The following is a 15,710-nucleotide window of genomic DNA, read 5'->3' on the forward strand; positions in this document are numbered from 1 at the left end:
ATCCATTCAATACAATAAAATAAACAGGGTGCTTTGCCTTGCTATTCTAGAGCAGATCCGCCCATAGTGAAGACATTATGTCATGTATTCCCCCACCCGTGCTCCACACCAGCAGCTGCCATTGGTTGGGAACAGCACAACAAGACAATATCATGACTTTGGATGAGTGCCCTACACATTAAGTGTGGGCCAGGAACTCTTCTTGATCATCCCAGAGTGCAGGACACAGAATACTGGGCTCAAGTTACAGGATGCCAGATTCCGGCTGGACAGCAGGACAAACTTCCTGGTTGTAAGAGCAGGACAACAATGGAACCAATTGCTTAGGAAAGTCATAGGTTCTCCCACACTAGAGGCATTCAAGAGGCAGCTGGACAACCATCTGTCAGGGATGCTTTAAGGTGGATTTCTGCATTGAGCAGGGGGTTGGACTCAGTGGCCTTATGGGCCCCTTCCAACTCTATGATTCAATGTGTGAAAGCAGAGAATGTGACAAAAGGATGTTGTGATTACGAGAGAGCCCATATTAAGCCTAATGTGTCACTGTTTCTTTTGGATATTTTCCCTTTATCTCCCCCCCCCCACTCCCGCCCCAAGCCACATATTTAGTAAATACCCATATAAATTTTGCTTGCAAAATCAGAGAGAAGTTTATATTCTGGCTTGTACCATTTAAATCAACTACATCTGATGAATGTGATCTCTAATGTGAAAATTTGTTTCGTCCAAATATCCTAATTTGAAACAAACACACATGAAAGCTTTAAACTACATTTAAACCATGCCAGCAACAAATGAGCATTCTCCATGATTATTAAGTCTTTCATCCAACTGTCTTGATTTCCTGATATGCATATATAAAAGATTAATCTGGCCACAGGAATGAATAAATGTGTATTTGGCCGTTATCTAAAAGATGCATCAATCTACAAATAATAAACGGTCCTTCCTAAAATGGATGCATAAAATACCCTAAGTATTTAATCTCTCTTTTTTTTTTTGGTGTTTTTTTTTGGGGGGGGATGAGACAAAGTATTAATAAAGGACATATAAATCAGATGAAATGCTTTGACATTCAGGAAGTAGGTAATCACCCAGCATTGATTAGTAAATGCCACATATTATCAACCTATATTCTAAGCTCCTTTGCACTTTATATTTCTCATCTGGGATAGATATATTTTAGTCTGCCTTCCCAGGAAAAATACTTTTCAGCTGTATCGTTTTGAAAAGTGAGGATACATTTTTAAATGTACATGTGTTCAGCATTACCTCTTTCAAATCAGGCTAATAAAAAGTAGGAGAGACAAGGAAATACAAACAGCAAGGAGAATAAACAGATCACTTCTGAAGTCACCAATTGGGTATGATCCAGGCAGAACCAAAACTTTCTATAGTGCATTGTGGAAGAGCATGAAAAATGGTTTTCCATATTTTCTCAGACACAATTTATCACTTCATAGCCTCTGAATCCTCACATCAGTGATTGCTATGAAATGCTGGACTAGTGTTAGTTGTCCATCGATAAGACATTGCTGCAACAAATGCACACACAAGATTTCATCCACCTCCCAAGGCTCTCCCATTCCCACCTTTCATGTTCCCCACTTTCTATTTTAGGGTTCCTTGAACGAATGCCCAGACCAACTTGGAAAACAGTTAATTTGTAGCTATTATTGCTCCTCCTGGAGATGGCGGTATTTGAAATTAATCTGGAAGGCATCCTCGTTGGATTATGTGCCTTTGTTAACAGGATATTGGATGTAGGATCATTATCACCATTGATAGATTCATCAGTAAGAAAGATCATTGGCTTGGCTGAATAACTGCAAATAAATATACCGTTTCTCATGAAAGATATTCAGAGTAAATGCAACTGGCATCCAGCAATGCTGCAAGAAAGCAGCAGTGCGAGGAAGCCTCACAGTGGTGGATTTTTTACTCAGTAGGCACGTCTTGACGTCTTGAGCTTGCTAAGTACAATGCAAACCAACAAAAGTGCCCCCATCTAAGGCAGGCAGCTATGTGGTATTCAGTCTTTTCATTCCATAAGTTTATTGCTTTTAGCCATAGGCCATTGCAAAACAACAAAACACAAACACATCCATTGGGACAGAAACAGATATAAACAAGGTGGGAGAAATTACACATTCCATATAAAAGCACTCACATTTAGGAATACACCTTAAAACATTAACGTTTAAAATATACCTTCAATCTTAATAAAATTACTCACTGAAGCCATGGCAAGACAAGACGTTTGGAGGGCGACGATCTCGCAATTTTATGATCACGAGATCATCACGCTTGTCTACACATAGTGTGCGACATCGTGGCTGCGATTTTGTGGGTTTTTTTAAAGGAGAAGGAGTGCATGGGCACTCAAACAGAAATCTTAAGTTATAAAAAAAATCCCTTCACTCTCCCCCCCACCCCACCCCCAATGGGGAGCTCTGAGGAGCTCTGTGCCCCGTGCCCAGGTCCCGGCTTCTCGCGAAGAGCCGGGACAACCCGCGATGCCCGGAGACATGTTCCATAGTTTCAGGATCAACCCAAAACTGTGGAAAAAGTGGGGGGAAAGGGTAGGGGGTTATCCCGGGCCAAGGGAGGGATCATCTCTCCCTGCTCCCGGGATGCCCTGTGCATCATGTAGACACACAGGGATGATCCCAGGGCGATCACTGGAATATCGCCTCATCTAGCCATGTCCTAAGTCTGACAATGGAATCACCGCCAGTATAACCACTAAGGCAGGAATATAAAATAATACGTTCAGTTCAAAATTGTTCAAATTTAAAAAGTACTTTAAAACTCGGTAAAATTACTCTGAAAGTAAACCCTTTCAGATCACTGAATCCTCCATGGAGTCTATTGCCATCTTATTCAGGGTTCTCACTCTAATTTTATTTGCTGCAATTGCATACAGTGCAACTTAGTATTCAGTCTTAAGGCTTCATTTCCCTCTATAGTTTCTCAGCCAGCTAATGCAGCCGCCTTAAGCTTGGCAAGGGAAATGAGACTTTGGAGTCACAAGGCTAACAAGTCCCTACAGTAACACCTCAAAGATCATAATTGCTTTATTTAAAAACTCAAAACAGACCACTGGCCAAGTGTCGATGTCCCAGGACGAATAGATGTGCACATTGGTTATTCATGTCATTATTTCGGCAGCTTTTACACTGTAAACTCACCAAGAAACTTCTCTTCTTTACTGTTTTTTGCTTGCATCAAAGGCTGCACAAGCTTCTCAGACACAAGGGTGCCTGCCAGGGTGCTAGGAGCTGCGTATGTGCACATGCATGGGCATGCAAACACATCCATGTGCTCATCCATGTGCACATGTACGCTCACAAAAGCAAATCCACTCACTCACATTAATATACTCACATACAAACAATCATTCACATTCCCCTCAAACACACATATACGCACACCCATGCTTCCCCCAGGTACACAGTAGGGATGACCAGCATGGGGAAATCTAACCCTCTTGAGGCTTGATGTCAGGGAGAAGGAACATTTTGGGCACAACGGCCAACATTGGAATTGCCTGCCCCCTGTCATTGTGCATAAGCTCCCTGCGTAAGCTTTAAAGATAAAGACATCAAAACTGGCACAGTAATAGGGAGAGCTTTAAGCATACCAAATTTGAATCAGATTGGGTCATCTGTTGATTTTTTATGGTTTTTTTTTACATTTCCCCCCTAAAACCCATTTACTGGTATGCTAAGGATCTAGCCGATCTAGTAATAACAACAACGGCGACAGCTTAGTGCTGAAGGGGATAATTCGAGGGAAACAGGTACGTGGGATGAAGCTCTTTAAGCATCAAGAGAAAATCATCCACAAGACCTTATGACCTCATGGACTTTGACATTGTACTAGACAATAAACTGGGCACAAGGAAGACAAGTACCAGCATATTAAGTCCATGAGATTTGTCTATCACTGTTGGATCATAGCTCCAACAGATAAGAAACTGAACTTGGCTAGAGAAAGCACTGTACAGCTTATTCACCCCCACACACCCCCTCCAGATATTAGATCACTACCTTGTAAATGAAAAATTATGGTTTAACCTTTATTCATGATCTCAGCCCTATATTTCCAACTTGGGAAATATTAATCTTTGGGGGTTTTCTTTTATAGTTTTTTTTTTTTTAGAACCACACAATATTATCCCAGTATTTGTAAAATGTGCATTAGGATGAGCCAAAAATCATATAGTTGGGTTATGTCTAAACTCACTTATAAGCCAAATCATACCACACTGTGCTCCTGATGTCATCATTGGATGCGCAACAGGATCCAGTCCCAACCCTCAGCCTCCAAAACAACTTCTACTGGTGGCTCCTACTCCAGAAAGAGGGAAGGAATATATCTTCTAGGAACGGTTATCTTCTAGGAACGGGTGATAAATTTCCTTCCTCAAGGCTCTTTCTTTCTTTTTTTCTTATTTACCCAGTTTACATTTCCTGCACCTTTTAGTAAGCCAAGACAGAGTTGTGATCTGAAACCCACATTTTTGCAAGCTTTACGATGCAGCTCATGTCGGGGAAAATACGTCCCAAAATGTGCATATTAGAAAAAACTGCACAACTATGTATATACTTATATATAAAACCTGCATTTCTGTAAAGTAAAATAGTTGGGGGAAATGCATACAGTACATTTAAATGCGTAAATGCATCTCTGACCATTGACCATACTGGATAGTGCTGATGAAAGTTTTATCCAAAACATCTGGAGTTTACCAGGTTGCTTGCTCCATATCTAGCCAGAATAGAAAATACCAAATGGTCTGGCTCATATAAAGGAGCTTCATAGATTCTCTCATATTTCATGTACTGAAAACTGCCTTCCAGTTTCTGATTAGTTACATATCGACAAAAACATCAGGACTCACCTGTAATTCTGCTTTTCATTTCCTATGTAAAATCTATCATATTGTGAGTAAGCCCGGCTTCCTTCCCAATCCATTAGTTCAATTCTTAAAGAATAGTGTCTTTGGCTGGTGGTTATTGCAAAGATAAACTCATTCCCCAGCCAATATTCACCAGAGGGACTACCGAAGCCCTAGAAGAAAATGGGAGAAATTCTGTTTAATGGTCTTTGCTCTGGTTTGTGTATTATCAACATACTATAGCAAATGAACTTTCATGACAGTGGTGATAAAGTAGATCATGTTGAACCCAGAGTAAGGCCTTAGCTAGACCTAAGGATTATCCCAGGCAAATGGAGGGGTCATCCCTGCCTGCTCCCGGTATTCCCTGTGTGTCATTTGGATGCAAAGGGATGATCCAGGGACGATCCCAGGATATAGGCCTGGTCTAGCCATGGCCTAAGTTAGTCATGCTTTAGTTCCCGTGAAATCTACATGGCAAGTTAGTCATGACTAACAAGTCCCGTTGGTTTTAATGGGATGAAAATGTGACTAACTTCATCTGGATGCAACCCATCTTGTTTAGAAAATACAACACTAGAATAGCACAAATTCCCAGGAGCAAAGAGGAGAGATGACAAGCTTTCTCTGATGATCCTGAAATGGAAACACCATTAAAAAAAACACCCTGAAGATAAGATAACATGGGTGCTCCAAATATATAAGTGCAGCAGTAAAACACGTAATGGTGAAGCACAAGGATTGCCAGATATGTAAACGCCCATTATAATGAAGCCACATTTCACAGCCCATCTGATAAAACTCTTGAAATGGCAACACATCATCATTCTTATTCATAACTTTGGCCTGGGTGAGGCATTTAGCAGCCCCCAGTCCCCTGTGATCAATATGCAATGTTACCAGTGGGATTGCGGTGTAGATGGGATTGCAGGAATGCATGAACTATCTGAACTGGCATCCTAAGACATGAACGTGGCCACTACAAAAATGTGGCAAAAGCTACTACTAATTATAGGGACAAATATTCAGAAGGAACTCATATGCCAAATAGTTTGCCCAAGACATACTTGCAATATCTAGATTCCTGTGAGATTCAATAACCAACCTGGAAAGCAATGCTGACATTTTCGGGGGATTTGGTGTCTGTGTCAGACTGACACAGCTAACTGCCCTTCTGATATGGTTTATGATAATACTAGTGGCATTTAAATAGAGGAGTTAAGGTACAATCCTATGCATGTTTAGACAGACAAAAAGTCCTACAACTCCCAGCATTCCCCCCCAGGCATGCTGCATGGAGAATGTTGGAAGTTGTAGGACTTTTTTCTGTCTAAACATGCGTTGAATTGCACCCTTAATCCCTTGGGACATCTGAAGTATTCCACAAAGCATTCCACCCATTTTTGGAACATCTAAAACTAGGGCTGTGCACCACCTCGGACTGAATTCCCGAATCTAAGGCAAGGCAGGCCAATTTGGCCTGTCTTGACCTGAATCTGAGGCAGTACTGGACCAGTCTGAGGTGTTCTGAGGCCAAAGCAGATTGGCACTGAAGCCTCGGGACACCTTGGGCTGATTTGGGGCATTGCTGGGCCACTCCCCGCCTGCCCACCCACCTGGGAAAGCCAGTGCAAGGCCAGCCATGAGTCTAGGTGAGTCCATTGAGCTCACGGACTCACCTCCTTCTCCCTCCCCACTCTTCTCACCCTTTTCGGTAACCTCCTGCTGCTTCTGCCAGGACATGTCCTCCTGGAAATGCCTTTGGGCCTCTATGGACAGAAGAATACAATGCTTCATATGGCTCTTGTGACACTAGGGGAGAGGGAAGGAGGTTTTCCCTGGATCTGCTCAACTTGCTAGGCTTAAGAAGCTGTTCTCTCTGTAGTTACACAAACCACTGTTTGTACTGCTGTGAACTGATATGGCTACATTAATTCAGCAGAGTCCAAAGATAATACTCAACAACTATTCAATATTACTTAAGCAGAATTCAGATCTGGAGGATATAGAACAACGAGAACTAGAGACAAAACCAAAATGGCATTTGATGTTAGTCAGAACTTTCTAGGGCCAATTGCACTGTAATTAGTAAAGTCAAAATAACAAAAAGGGTCAGACAGTCTATGTGAGATGTAAAAGCAACAGTAAGGCTCTAATGTGAATTTTAATAGCGACACTAACAATTTTCAGAGTTGACTTTAAGAAAGGGGGTGAAAACACTATGGATGGTGCAGAAGTGTTTTATTAGCTTTGGCAAATTTCTTAAGGGTATCCTATTTTAATCATGTTCCTTCAACATCATTAAACAATTATCTCTCTTACTTTATTTATTTTGTCTGATAATCTTCGAAGGAAGGTTTGACTTTTTATAGAAAAGACAAAACAAAATGGAAACCAGACACAGAATCAGTATATCCTGTGGAATCATCTCCTGAGAGATAGCCCACTGCAGAAAACAGCCAATATGTCAGCCACCGCCCACTACAATCACGACTTCCCAAAAACTCTAAAGAATATTCAGGGGAATCCTAAAGTTTTTGTGTGCCAGCTTTTGAACATTTGTGAAGATATTTGTATTTTTTTCTGTTAGAGATATGAATTCTTCCTTTACACATTTATAGCCCACCTTTTAATAATATAATGATTTCTCACAAGGTGGCTTACACATAATTTCCATAAAACACATCAAGACAAAGTCAATGAAAAAATCAAAACAGTAAAAACAGCACAGCTAAAACACACACACACACATCTGCATGCAAATAAATTAATCATAAAAGCCTTCCCGTATAAAAACCTTGTCACAGTACACTTAAAAGCTGGGCCAGCACAAGACGTTTTGCTGCTTGACGTGAAAAGCAAGTACGGATGCCAACCAGACTGACAGTTGAATCTTAGGCCTTAGCTAGGCCTAAGGTTTATCCTGGGACTGTCCCGGGATCATCCCTGCCTGCTCTCAGGATCCCCTGTGTGTCATTTACATGAACAGAGATGACCCTGGGATGATCCAGGGATAAACCTTAAGTCTAGCTAAGGCCTTAGAGATGAGTGAGTGTGTAGTAGTGATTGTTAGGCATGAGTAAAATATCCATCACTAGTTTGGCTACAGTATGGCCAGGTCAGTGTAAAGGGAGATGCAGATCCAAGATTAATAATAATAATAATAATAATAATAATAATAATAATAATAATAATAAATTTATTTCTTACCCGCCTCTTCCTTTGGATAGAGATGGGGAATAACATTAGTAAAATACAATATAAATAAAATACATAAAATTAATTAAAAGAGCATATAAAACCAATACAATATTTAAATAAAAATCACAGCATCTTAAAATTCTTAGGTTTAAAATTCATCTGGGTAGGCCTGCCGGTAAAGGCAGGTCTTTATAGCTGTCTTAAACTTGGAGAGAGAGAGTTATGTTGAAGAATCTTCTCCGGCAGGCCATTCCACAGTCTTACGTCTAGGTTATGGTTGAGTGTAGTAATAAAGACTGTGAAAATAGCCATGTTTGCAAACAGATCAATGTATTTCATTGTTTACCTAATGGGATTTGCACAAAACATAGCCACAAAGGAATAATCTAACATTATGCTTTATTAAGCAGCTTAGTTTTTTGGTGTGTGTGTGTGGTAGAACTGAACTCTCCTTGTCCTCTCTAACATGGGTATTATTTGAAACATTTTAATGACATCCAATTGAAATGTTGGAGGCAGTGTATTCAAGTGGATATATGACCACATGTCAACACAATTCCTGAAACAGATGTTATCCCGTAACATTTACAGTGGGAGGGCAATGCTATATTTTGTGTGCCACAAACATAACATAACTCAGGCAGAGAAAATGCATCCAACGTTTTGTTCAGTAGCAGAAAATACACTATAAATTAATTACACAGAAATGTATATAGTGGCTTGTGGTACCATGAAATGGGTGAATAGGTTTTTTTGTTTTTGTTTTTTGACGGGGAGTTAGGGATAGGAGAACAAGGGATGCTCCATCTCGCAGAAATTCTCCAAACATTACTTCAAAGCTTGTTTCAGCTTGCTCCCATTTGTGACCTACTTTTTTGGTTCATTTGAAGGGAGAAAGTTGTGCATTTTTTTTTTAAGTGGTGCATTTTTAAAAAAAAACTGGTGCATTTTTCAAAAGTGGTTCATTTTAAGAAAACTGGGCAGTTTGAGAAAGTTGTATAATTTTCAAGGGCTGACTTTGTGAACATGAATACAAGTTTGGGAATTTGCAAACAGTTTAGAAGAACATACACACTTGTTTGTGTTCACGTTTAGGGTGGCAAATGGTGCATTTTCAGAGTCCAACAACATCTGGAGGGCTCCACATTCCTCTCTCCAGTTGTACAGACACACCTTACAGTAGGTACATTTACTGCCCATGTCTTGATGAAAAGTGCCATCTGCTACAACTGAACAAATATGCACATTTGCAGACACATCATGTACTTTGGGGTCAGTTGTGAGACCATTTTTTGTAGCTCCTGCTAATCAATTTCATTTGAATGGCCCTCAGCTTTAGTGTTTAGAGACAGAGTGAATGCTTCTTAAACATGGGTATGTAATAACAGTAGTAGTAATACTTCACCTTTGTACAGTGCTTTCAACTGTTCAAAGCATTTCACCTGCATTATCTCGTTGCAACCCTTACAATAAGTATGTACCACAAATCATCAACATTATTCTCTCCCACATTGCAGAACTTGGAGGCAGTGAGGCTGAGAAACAGTATCTTGGCTAAAGCCAGCTACATGGCAGAGGCAACAATTGAACCAGGGACTTCCCAGTTCTTAGCTCAGACTTCTTGGCTTCTCCAGCTTAGATTCTATGCTCACATGTGTTTGGGACAGTGATGTGGTCAAAGAGAGACCAGCATTACAGTGTTCCAACTCACTTATCTCTGGGATTTTTTTTTAAAAAAAAGTCAAATGAAATGAGGGTGCACAAGAACAAGGTTTTTGGATTGGCCTCTCAGGCCCACGGCTCAAGTGTCTGTATTGGCAGAGTCTAAATATATACAATTGCTCCACTGAGCTTACCACAGCCATTTCCTCCATATTTTGCAACTATATTTACTTTTGATTGGTTTATAATGTACCCCTATACTGCAACTAGCCGACGTGCTACAAAAAAAGGTAGTGAGATAATCTAAAGTAGCTGTATTTTAGCTATCAAAGAACTGAAAAACCAAAGCAATTCAAAAACATGAGTAGTTAAATTACATGAAATATTTGTGTCGATCAAAAACATACTCCTCAAGCTAAGCCAAGTGCTTTTTGTTTGACAAATAGATGCTAAAATGGTTTTCCACTGAACTACTTCATAGAATGGATAGAATGGAAACAGTGAAGTATGCATGACTAACTCTGAACCTGATACACACAAAGCCTTTTTTTTAAAAAAAAGTGCACTACAACTCATTTGAAATAGGAATCAATTTAATCATAAACAATTTCTCCTTGATTTAATAAATTGTTGACATTATGAATTCTAGCTTTAGCTTGGTGATGTACCGTGGGGCCCGTCAGAGTCTTCAACACCAAATTAAATGAGCATCTAAGGCCTTAGCTAGACCTAAGGTTTATCCCGGGATCATATCGGGGTCATCCCTGCCTGCTCCCAGGATCCCCTGTGTGTCATTTACATGGACAGGGATGACCCCGGGACGATCCTGGGATAAACCTTAGGTCTAGCTAAGGCCTAAGTGTCACACTTTATCACTGGCTTTCAACCCAGAATAGAATAGCCCAGTGGATTGCTAGATGCCACTACCTGTCAAATGAAGAGCAGTAGAATCAGGGCTGGCATCTTAGGTAGGCATGGCTGGGCACCTGCTGAGGGTCCATGCTCCAGCAGGGTCTCACTGATAAGATCTCCTGGACTTGCTCCTCCTCTTCACCATTGCAATCTGCTTGTTTACCTGCCTCTCTCTCTGGCCCACACGATGTTGATGGTGAGAAGGAGGAGGAGGAGATGTCTCTGCCGACTTGCTCACTGCATCTCTGCTTGTCAAGCAAGCAAGTGGTAGCAATGATGAGAAGGAGAAGCAAGAGCAGTTGGTGGCAGTAATAGAGAGACTCACTGAGGGAGGACACCCTTTGAGTGTGTCTTGCCCATGGGCCCTCAAAATCCTGGATCAGGCACTGTGTAGGACTCTGCAAGTAGCTTGGCTAAGAGACCCGAAGCAGAAATGTTGGGTGGGATGAGGGAGGCTATTCAAAATCCCCTTAGATCAAACCACACCAGCTGTATTGTTAACCAAACAACTGGATTCATTAAGGAATTGCACAAAATGTAGTATCACTATCAATTTAAATAAACAAGAAAAGATTGTTCTAACTACTGGACATGACCTAACCACTATCATAAGAAGGTAGCCTCTCTTAGATGCTGCAGGTGATCCCCTTTTGTCAGCAACAGTTGGGTTTGAAACAAGCACTCACTCTCTATCTTCCTAGCAGAAGAACAGGGCCATTCAAATGAAGACCACCAGTCCTGGGCCTTAATCGATCTATCTATCTATCTATCTATCTATCTATCTATCTATCTATCTATCTATCTATCATCTATCCATCCCTGTGAAACTGATGCTGGGCCTAATCTACTTCATGTTGTTGGCCAGAATGAAACACCATTGTAATGGTGAGAAGTTCTCCAAAATTGAATTTGACCCTTTTACTGAAAGAGTACCAACACCCTTGATGGAATACTCCATGGATATAACAAAGAAATGTGAGGACATGGCTCAGAGGAAGAGATTATTTATTTATTTATTGCATTTCTATACCGCTGAATAGCTGAAGCTCTCTGGGTGGTTCACCCTCATCCAGAGGCGCCCACAATCCCAGAAGGAGATGAGGAGCCTACTGTGTGACCACCTCACTGGTCTGAGCACGTTTATTTATTTATTTTATTTACAAAAATTGTGTACTGGTCCATATCTAAAACAGATTCTGGAGTAGTGAACTACCATCCTGGAGTAGTGTGCTACCATCCTCAGGGTCCAAGGTCTCCAACCAGGAAACCACAGCAGAGTCACAGGGTAGCCAATGCTATCAGAGCCAATGGCTGCTAAAACAAGTAAGTACTCTTTAACTGCCAGAGGTTTCTTCCAGCAGAGACAGAGTAGCTACCCAGACTATGCAGAGAGCAGACCCATTTAAGTCTAGGCTTGCCTGCTACTGCTCAATAAAGATTTGAGCTTCTGTGAGTCTCCAGCTTGACCTGGACCTGGACCTGTCCAAGGTGCTAGGTTGAACTAGAATTCTTGCTTTGACTTAAACCTGAACTCCTGCTAGAACTCCACTTGAGATGGGACCCCCCCATCTAGCTGTATGAACACTACTTGAAACATAACACTCACATGGCATCACCAGTTCATAACAAGCACTTCCTTTTGAGTGCATCCCAACCATCAGCCTCCACAGACTCAAGGTTATGTTAAGGCCAACATCATGTCTGAATTGGCCTGTAGATTAGTGCAAGCTTTTAAGGGCTTATAGGACAAAAGAATCATGCCTAGAATAGATCATACTTGGGAGGATTTCAGTTACTGAATTTACTGTTTTAATTCTTTCTTGAGGCCCCCTATGTGCAAATTCAGAACATAAGAACATAAGAAGAGCCCTGCTGGATCAGACCAAGGGTCCATCTAGTCCAGCACTCTGTTCACACAGTGGCCAACCAGCCATCGGCCAAGTATGCCTGAATGCATTTGACCTGAAAGAGATAAGACACTGTTTTGTAGGAGGAAGATCTCTGCACCAGCTGATGTACCTCCGACAAGGATAACCATACTGAGTTCCTGTTGCTTTCCCCCCTCAAATTAAATAAATAGGTAAATAGTGGGTTTTTAAAGGGTAATCTAGAGTAGCCTTCCCCAACTTAGTATCTTCCAGATATTTTGGACTACAGATCTCATCAACCCCAGCCAGTAAGGTCAGTGGTTGGGGATGTTGGGGGTCATAGTCCAAAACATTAGGAAGGAACCAGATTGGGAAAGGCTGATCTAGAGCACCATATAAAATAAAGCTATTTCCTTCAAACCAATGCCTGAGATCCAAATCAGCATGAGGGGTGGCACTTCTCATGTGTAGGAACTTTTAAGGTTTCTTCTCAAAATGGCAGCCTTTCCCTGTGTCCCAGAGGCAAAAGGTTCTGAGGAGCAGCATTCCTTGAGGCATGAAAAGCTGTCATTCTTGATTAGAAGTACTTTCCACTTAGTTGCGGGTGAAGTGGGGGGGGGCATTGGATCACGCCCAGTGTTAAGGGCTTTTTGTTATTACTGAGTGTGATGCATCCTTTGGTGACATGGAATGGAAAGCATGGATAAAGAAAAGGTTTTTTAAATGAAGCAACTCTCTGAAGTATGATTCACATTAAAACAAATCAAGAACAGAGTCTTAATATGGCTACAGTAAACATGGTGCGGCATGGCTTCTTCTGGTTTTAGTGTTTAATGGCCACGTTCCCAACAAAAGCGATTGTCACAGTGTTCAGCTTTGCTTCAAATTAAGAATAATAACAAACAATGTCCCCACTGATTCCGCAGAGACAATTCCTGTAAGTGATGCCCCATCTTACCATTTTGTACTCTTTCCAATTTTTGTGGAAATCTAGGCTCCCATCTTCTCGGTGTTGTATAACTGTCCAACCTCCTCCTGTGGTCTCCATATTGCAAAAGACCTAGGCACAAGGACACAAACACTTTAGAATCACCAGGCTGACTCAGCTTTCTTCTACCAACAACAGAAACTCTGATTGCCCAGGGAAGTTCACAAATACTCTAAATAAGATGCGAACGTAGACTTCCTGTAGTTTATTCCTAGAATCTAAAAAAGATGTATCCTCCATGTATACAGATACATACAGCATATATTTAATTTTTAGGGCTTTTTTTTCTCCCTAGCACCTATCAAAACATCCTATAGCAATGAAGTTTGTAGATGAATGGTGTGAACCCCTTTAAAATGTAGACCTATTGCCCATAAATTTCATGAACGCCGAAGTAGATTTACATTCAGAGTGAATGCATGTTTCTGCTGCTATTCATAAAATCAATAGTTAGTGCCTTACATTAAGCCATCAAAAACTCCCTCACATAATTCTTTTAGCTTCAGAAAGGAGTATCATAGGCATAAAGGAGATTTTTTAAAAAAATAATTCAGTGGGGCAGTGAACTCTAAAGGAGCTATCTGAAGTGCTGAACTTATATTGGGGATAGAGTTCAGGATTTTGGACAGCTCCTTTAAAGTTCTGGCTGGTTCGGACTGAAACCCAGGATGGATTCACAGCCCCACTGAAATCAGAGACACCCGCCTCCACTGTATACCACAGCCTCATGGGATTAAGTGATGGGGTCAGGGTGTGTGTGCTTGGAAACAGTGCTTCAGTTCATATGTACATGCAGGATCTAAACCATGGTTTGCTTAACAATACATAAAGTTTATGTCAGTCCTTATACATAATGGAGTTTCCAATGATTGTATAGGGTACAAAGCTTACACTGTCAAATATTTTAAGAAAAAATGATCAAAATATGATCATTCCTTTCCAGGGAAGAGGAAAAAAACCCTGTTCAAAGATGCTTCAGTTTCTGCCCAGTATGTTCATTGGCTTCCTCTTAATTGAAAAGGCATCCTTATAAATGTTCATGGTCAGATGCACTCACTCCAGAATGGCTGAAACCATTCCAAATTTCCTCTCACTGTGAACTTTTAACAAAACTACACATTGCACTGGTGTTTGGCACACCATTTTCACAAAAGCTCTGAGAGTTTTTATCAATTCAGCCTAGGCTTGGGGTATTCTCTTGGAAGACCTTAAGAAGAGGGGACCTTATGACACTGGCTGGTAATGTAGCATTGTACATGACCTTATCAAATGAGGTTCACTACCCAATTCCTTTGATAATTATGCCATTTCATCCTTAGCTGAATCAGTTTCATGCTTTTCATCCTAAGGTGTATTGTTTGTACCAATGCCTTTCGGTTTCTCCTATTGTATGTCTTGGATTCTTGCCTATGCAGCCAAGGACCCCTGATTGTGTATCAGGGGAAGGGGATTGTTCACTGCTTCAAAAATGTGAACCTTATTTGAGAAACGGAAGACAAAAACTCCCAAAGAAGTGCTTTTTCTTGAAGAAAAACAATTTGGTTCAGTGCTTTCCTCCACAATGACATTTGAGTACAAACATTTATCTACAGCATGGGATTTCCTTGGTCTTTGATTTATAGCAGGCATCTTAATCAATGTATGTATCTTATTTAACATTCACTTCAAGCTCCTCAGAAACACAGCAATCATTTTTGCTCTCACAAATCAAATCTCTATACTAGATTTAGGAAACTCATGTTTCCATACGGGGATGGGGAGAGATAGGTAGTTACATGAAATTTCTTGAAGTGTAATACCAAAAAGGCGACAACACAAACTTTTCTAAACAAGTTTTGAAGTGTTCTTGTTTTGAGTGATGTGGCAAATTAAAAAGAGGAATCCTACAATGACAAGGAGATTTAGAGCACTAAATTATTCACTGTGTGGTCTGGCACTCTCCATAGCAATGGATGAGAACACCTGCCACATTAACAGGAGCGGGGAGCTGATTATAAATGTTAGCTTTCCACCGTTCGAGCCAACAAATGTCCTCGACTGGCTCATGTCCCAGACAAGGTCAAGGCATTCAGCCATTAAACACCTTTTAACATATTTTGAGGTTGAAATCTGAACACACACACACACAAGGGAAGTACGAAGGATTTGAATTACTCTACTTTTCTATCTTCTTGAC

At 40.8% G+C, this 15,710-nt stretch overlaps 1 protein-coding gene across 1 annotated transcript in view; it reads right to left on the reverse strand.

Annotated features, from left to right (window-relative positions):
• ANGPT1 (angiopoietin 1) overlaps window positions 1-15,710 on the reverse strand; it is a 190,164-nt gene that overhangs the window by 27,346 nt on the left and 147,108 nt on the right. Inside the window, exons 6-7 of the mRNA XM_063131050.1 lie at window positions 13,505-13,606; window positions 4,907-5,076 (exon numbers count right to left, since the gene is read on the reverse strand). Of these exons, the coding sequence (XP_062987120.1) occupies window positions 4,907-5,076; window positions 13,505-13,606 (272 nt within the window). The remainder of the gene's footprint in view (window positions 1-4,906; window positions 5,077-13,504; window positions 13,607-15,710) is intronic.

Source organism: Elgaria multicarinata, chromosome 7 (assembly GCF_023053635.1).
Source record: "Elgaria multicarinata webbii isolate HBS135686 ecotype San Diego chromosome 7, rElgMul1.1.pri, whole genome shotgun sequence".
Taxonomy (NCBI): Eukaryota; Metazoa; Chordata; class Lepidosauria; order Squamata; family Anguidae; genus Elgaria; species Elgaria multicarinata.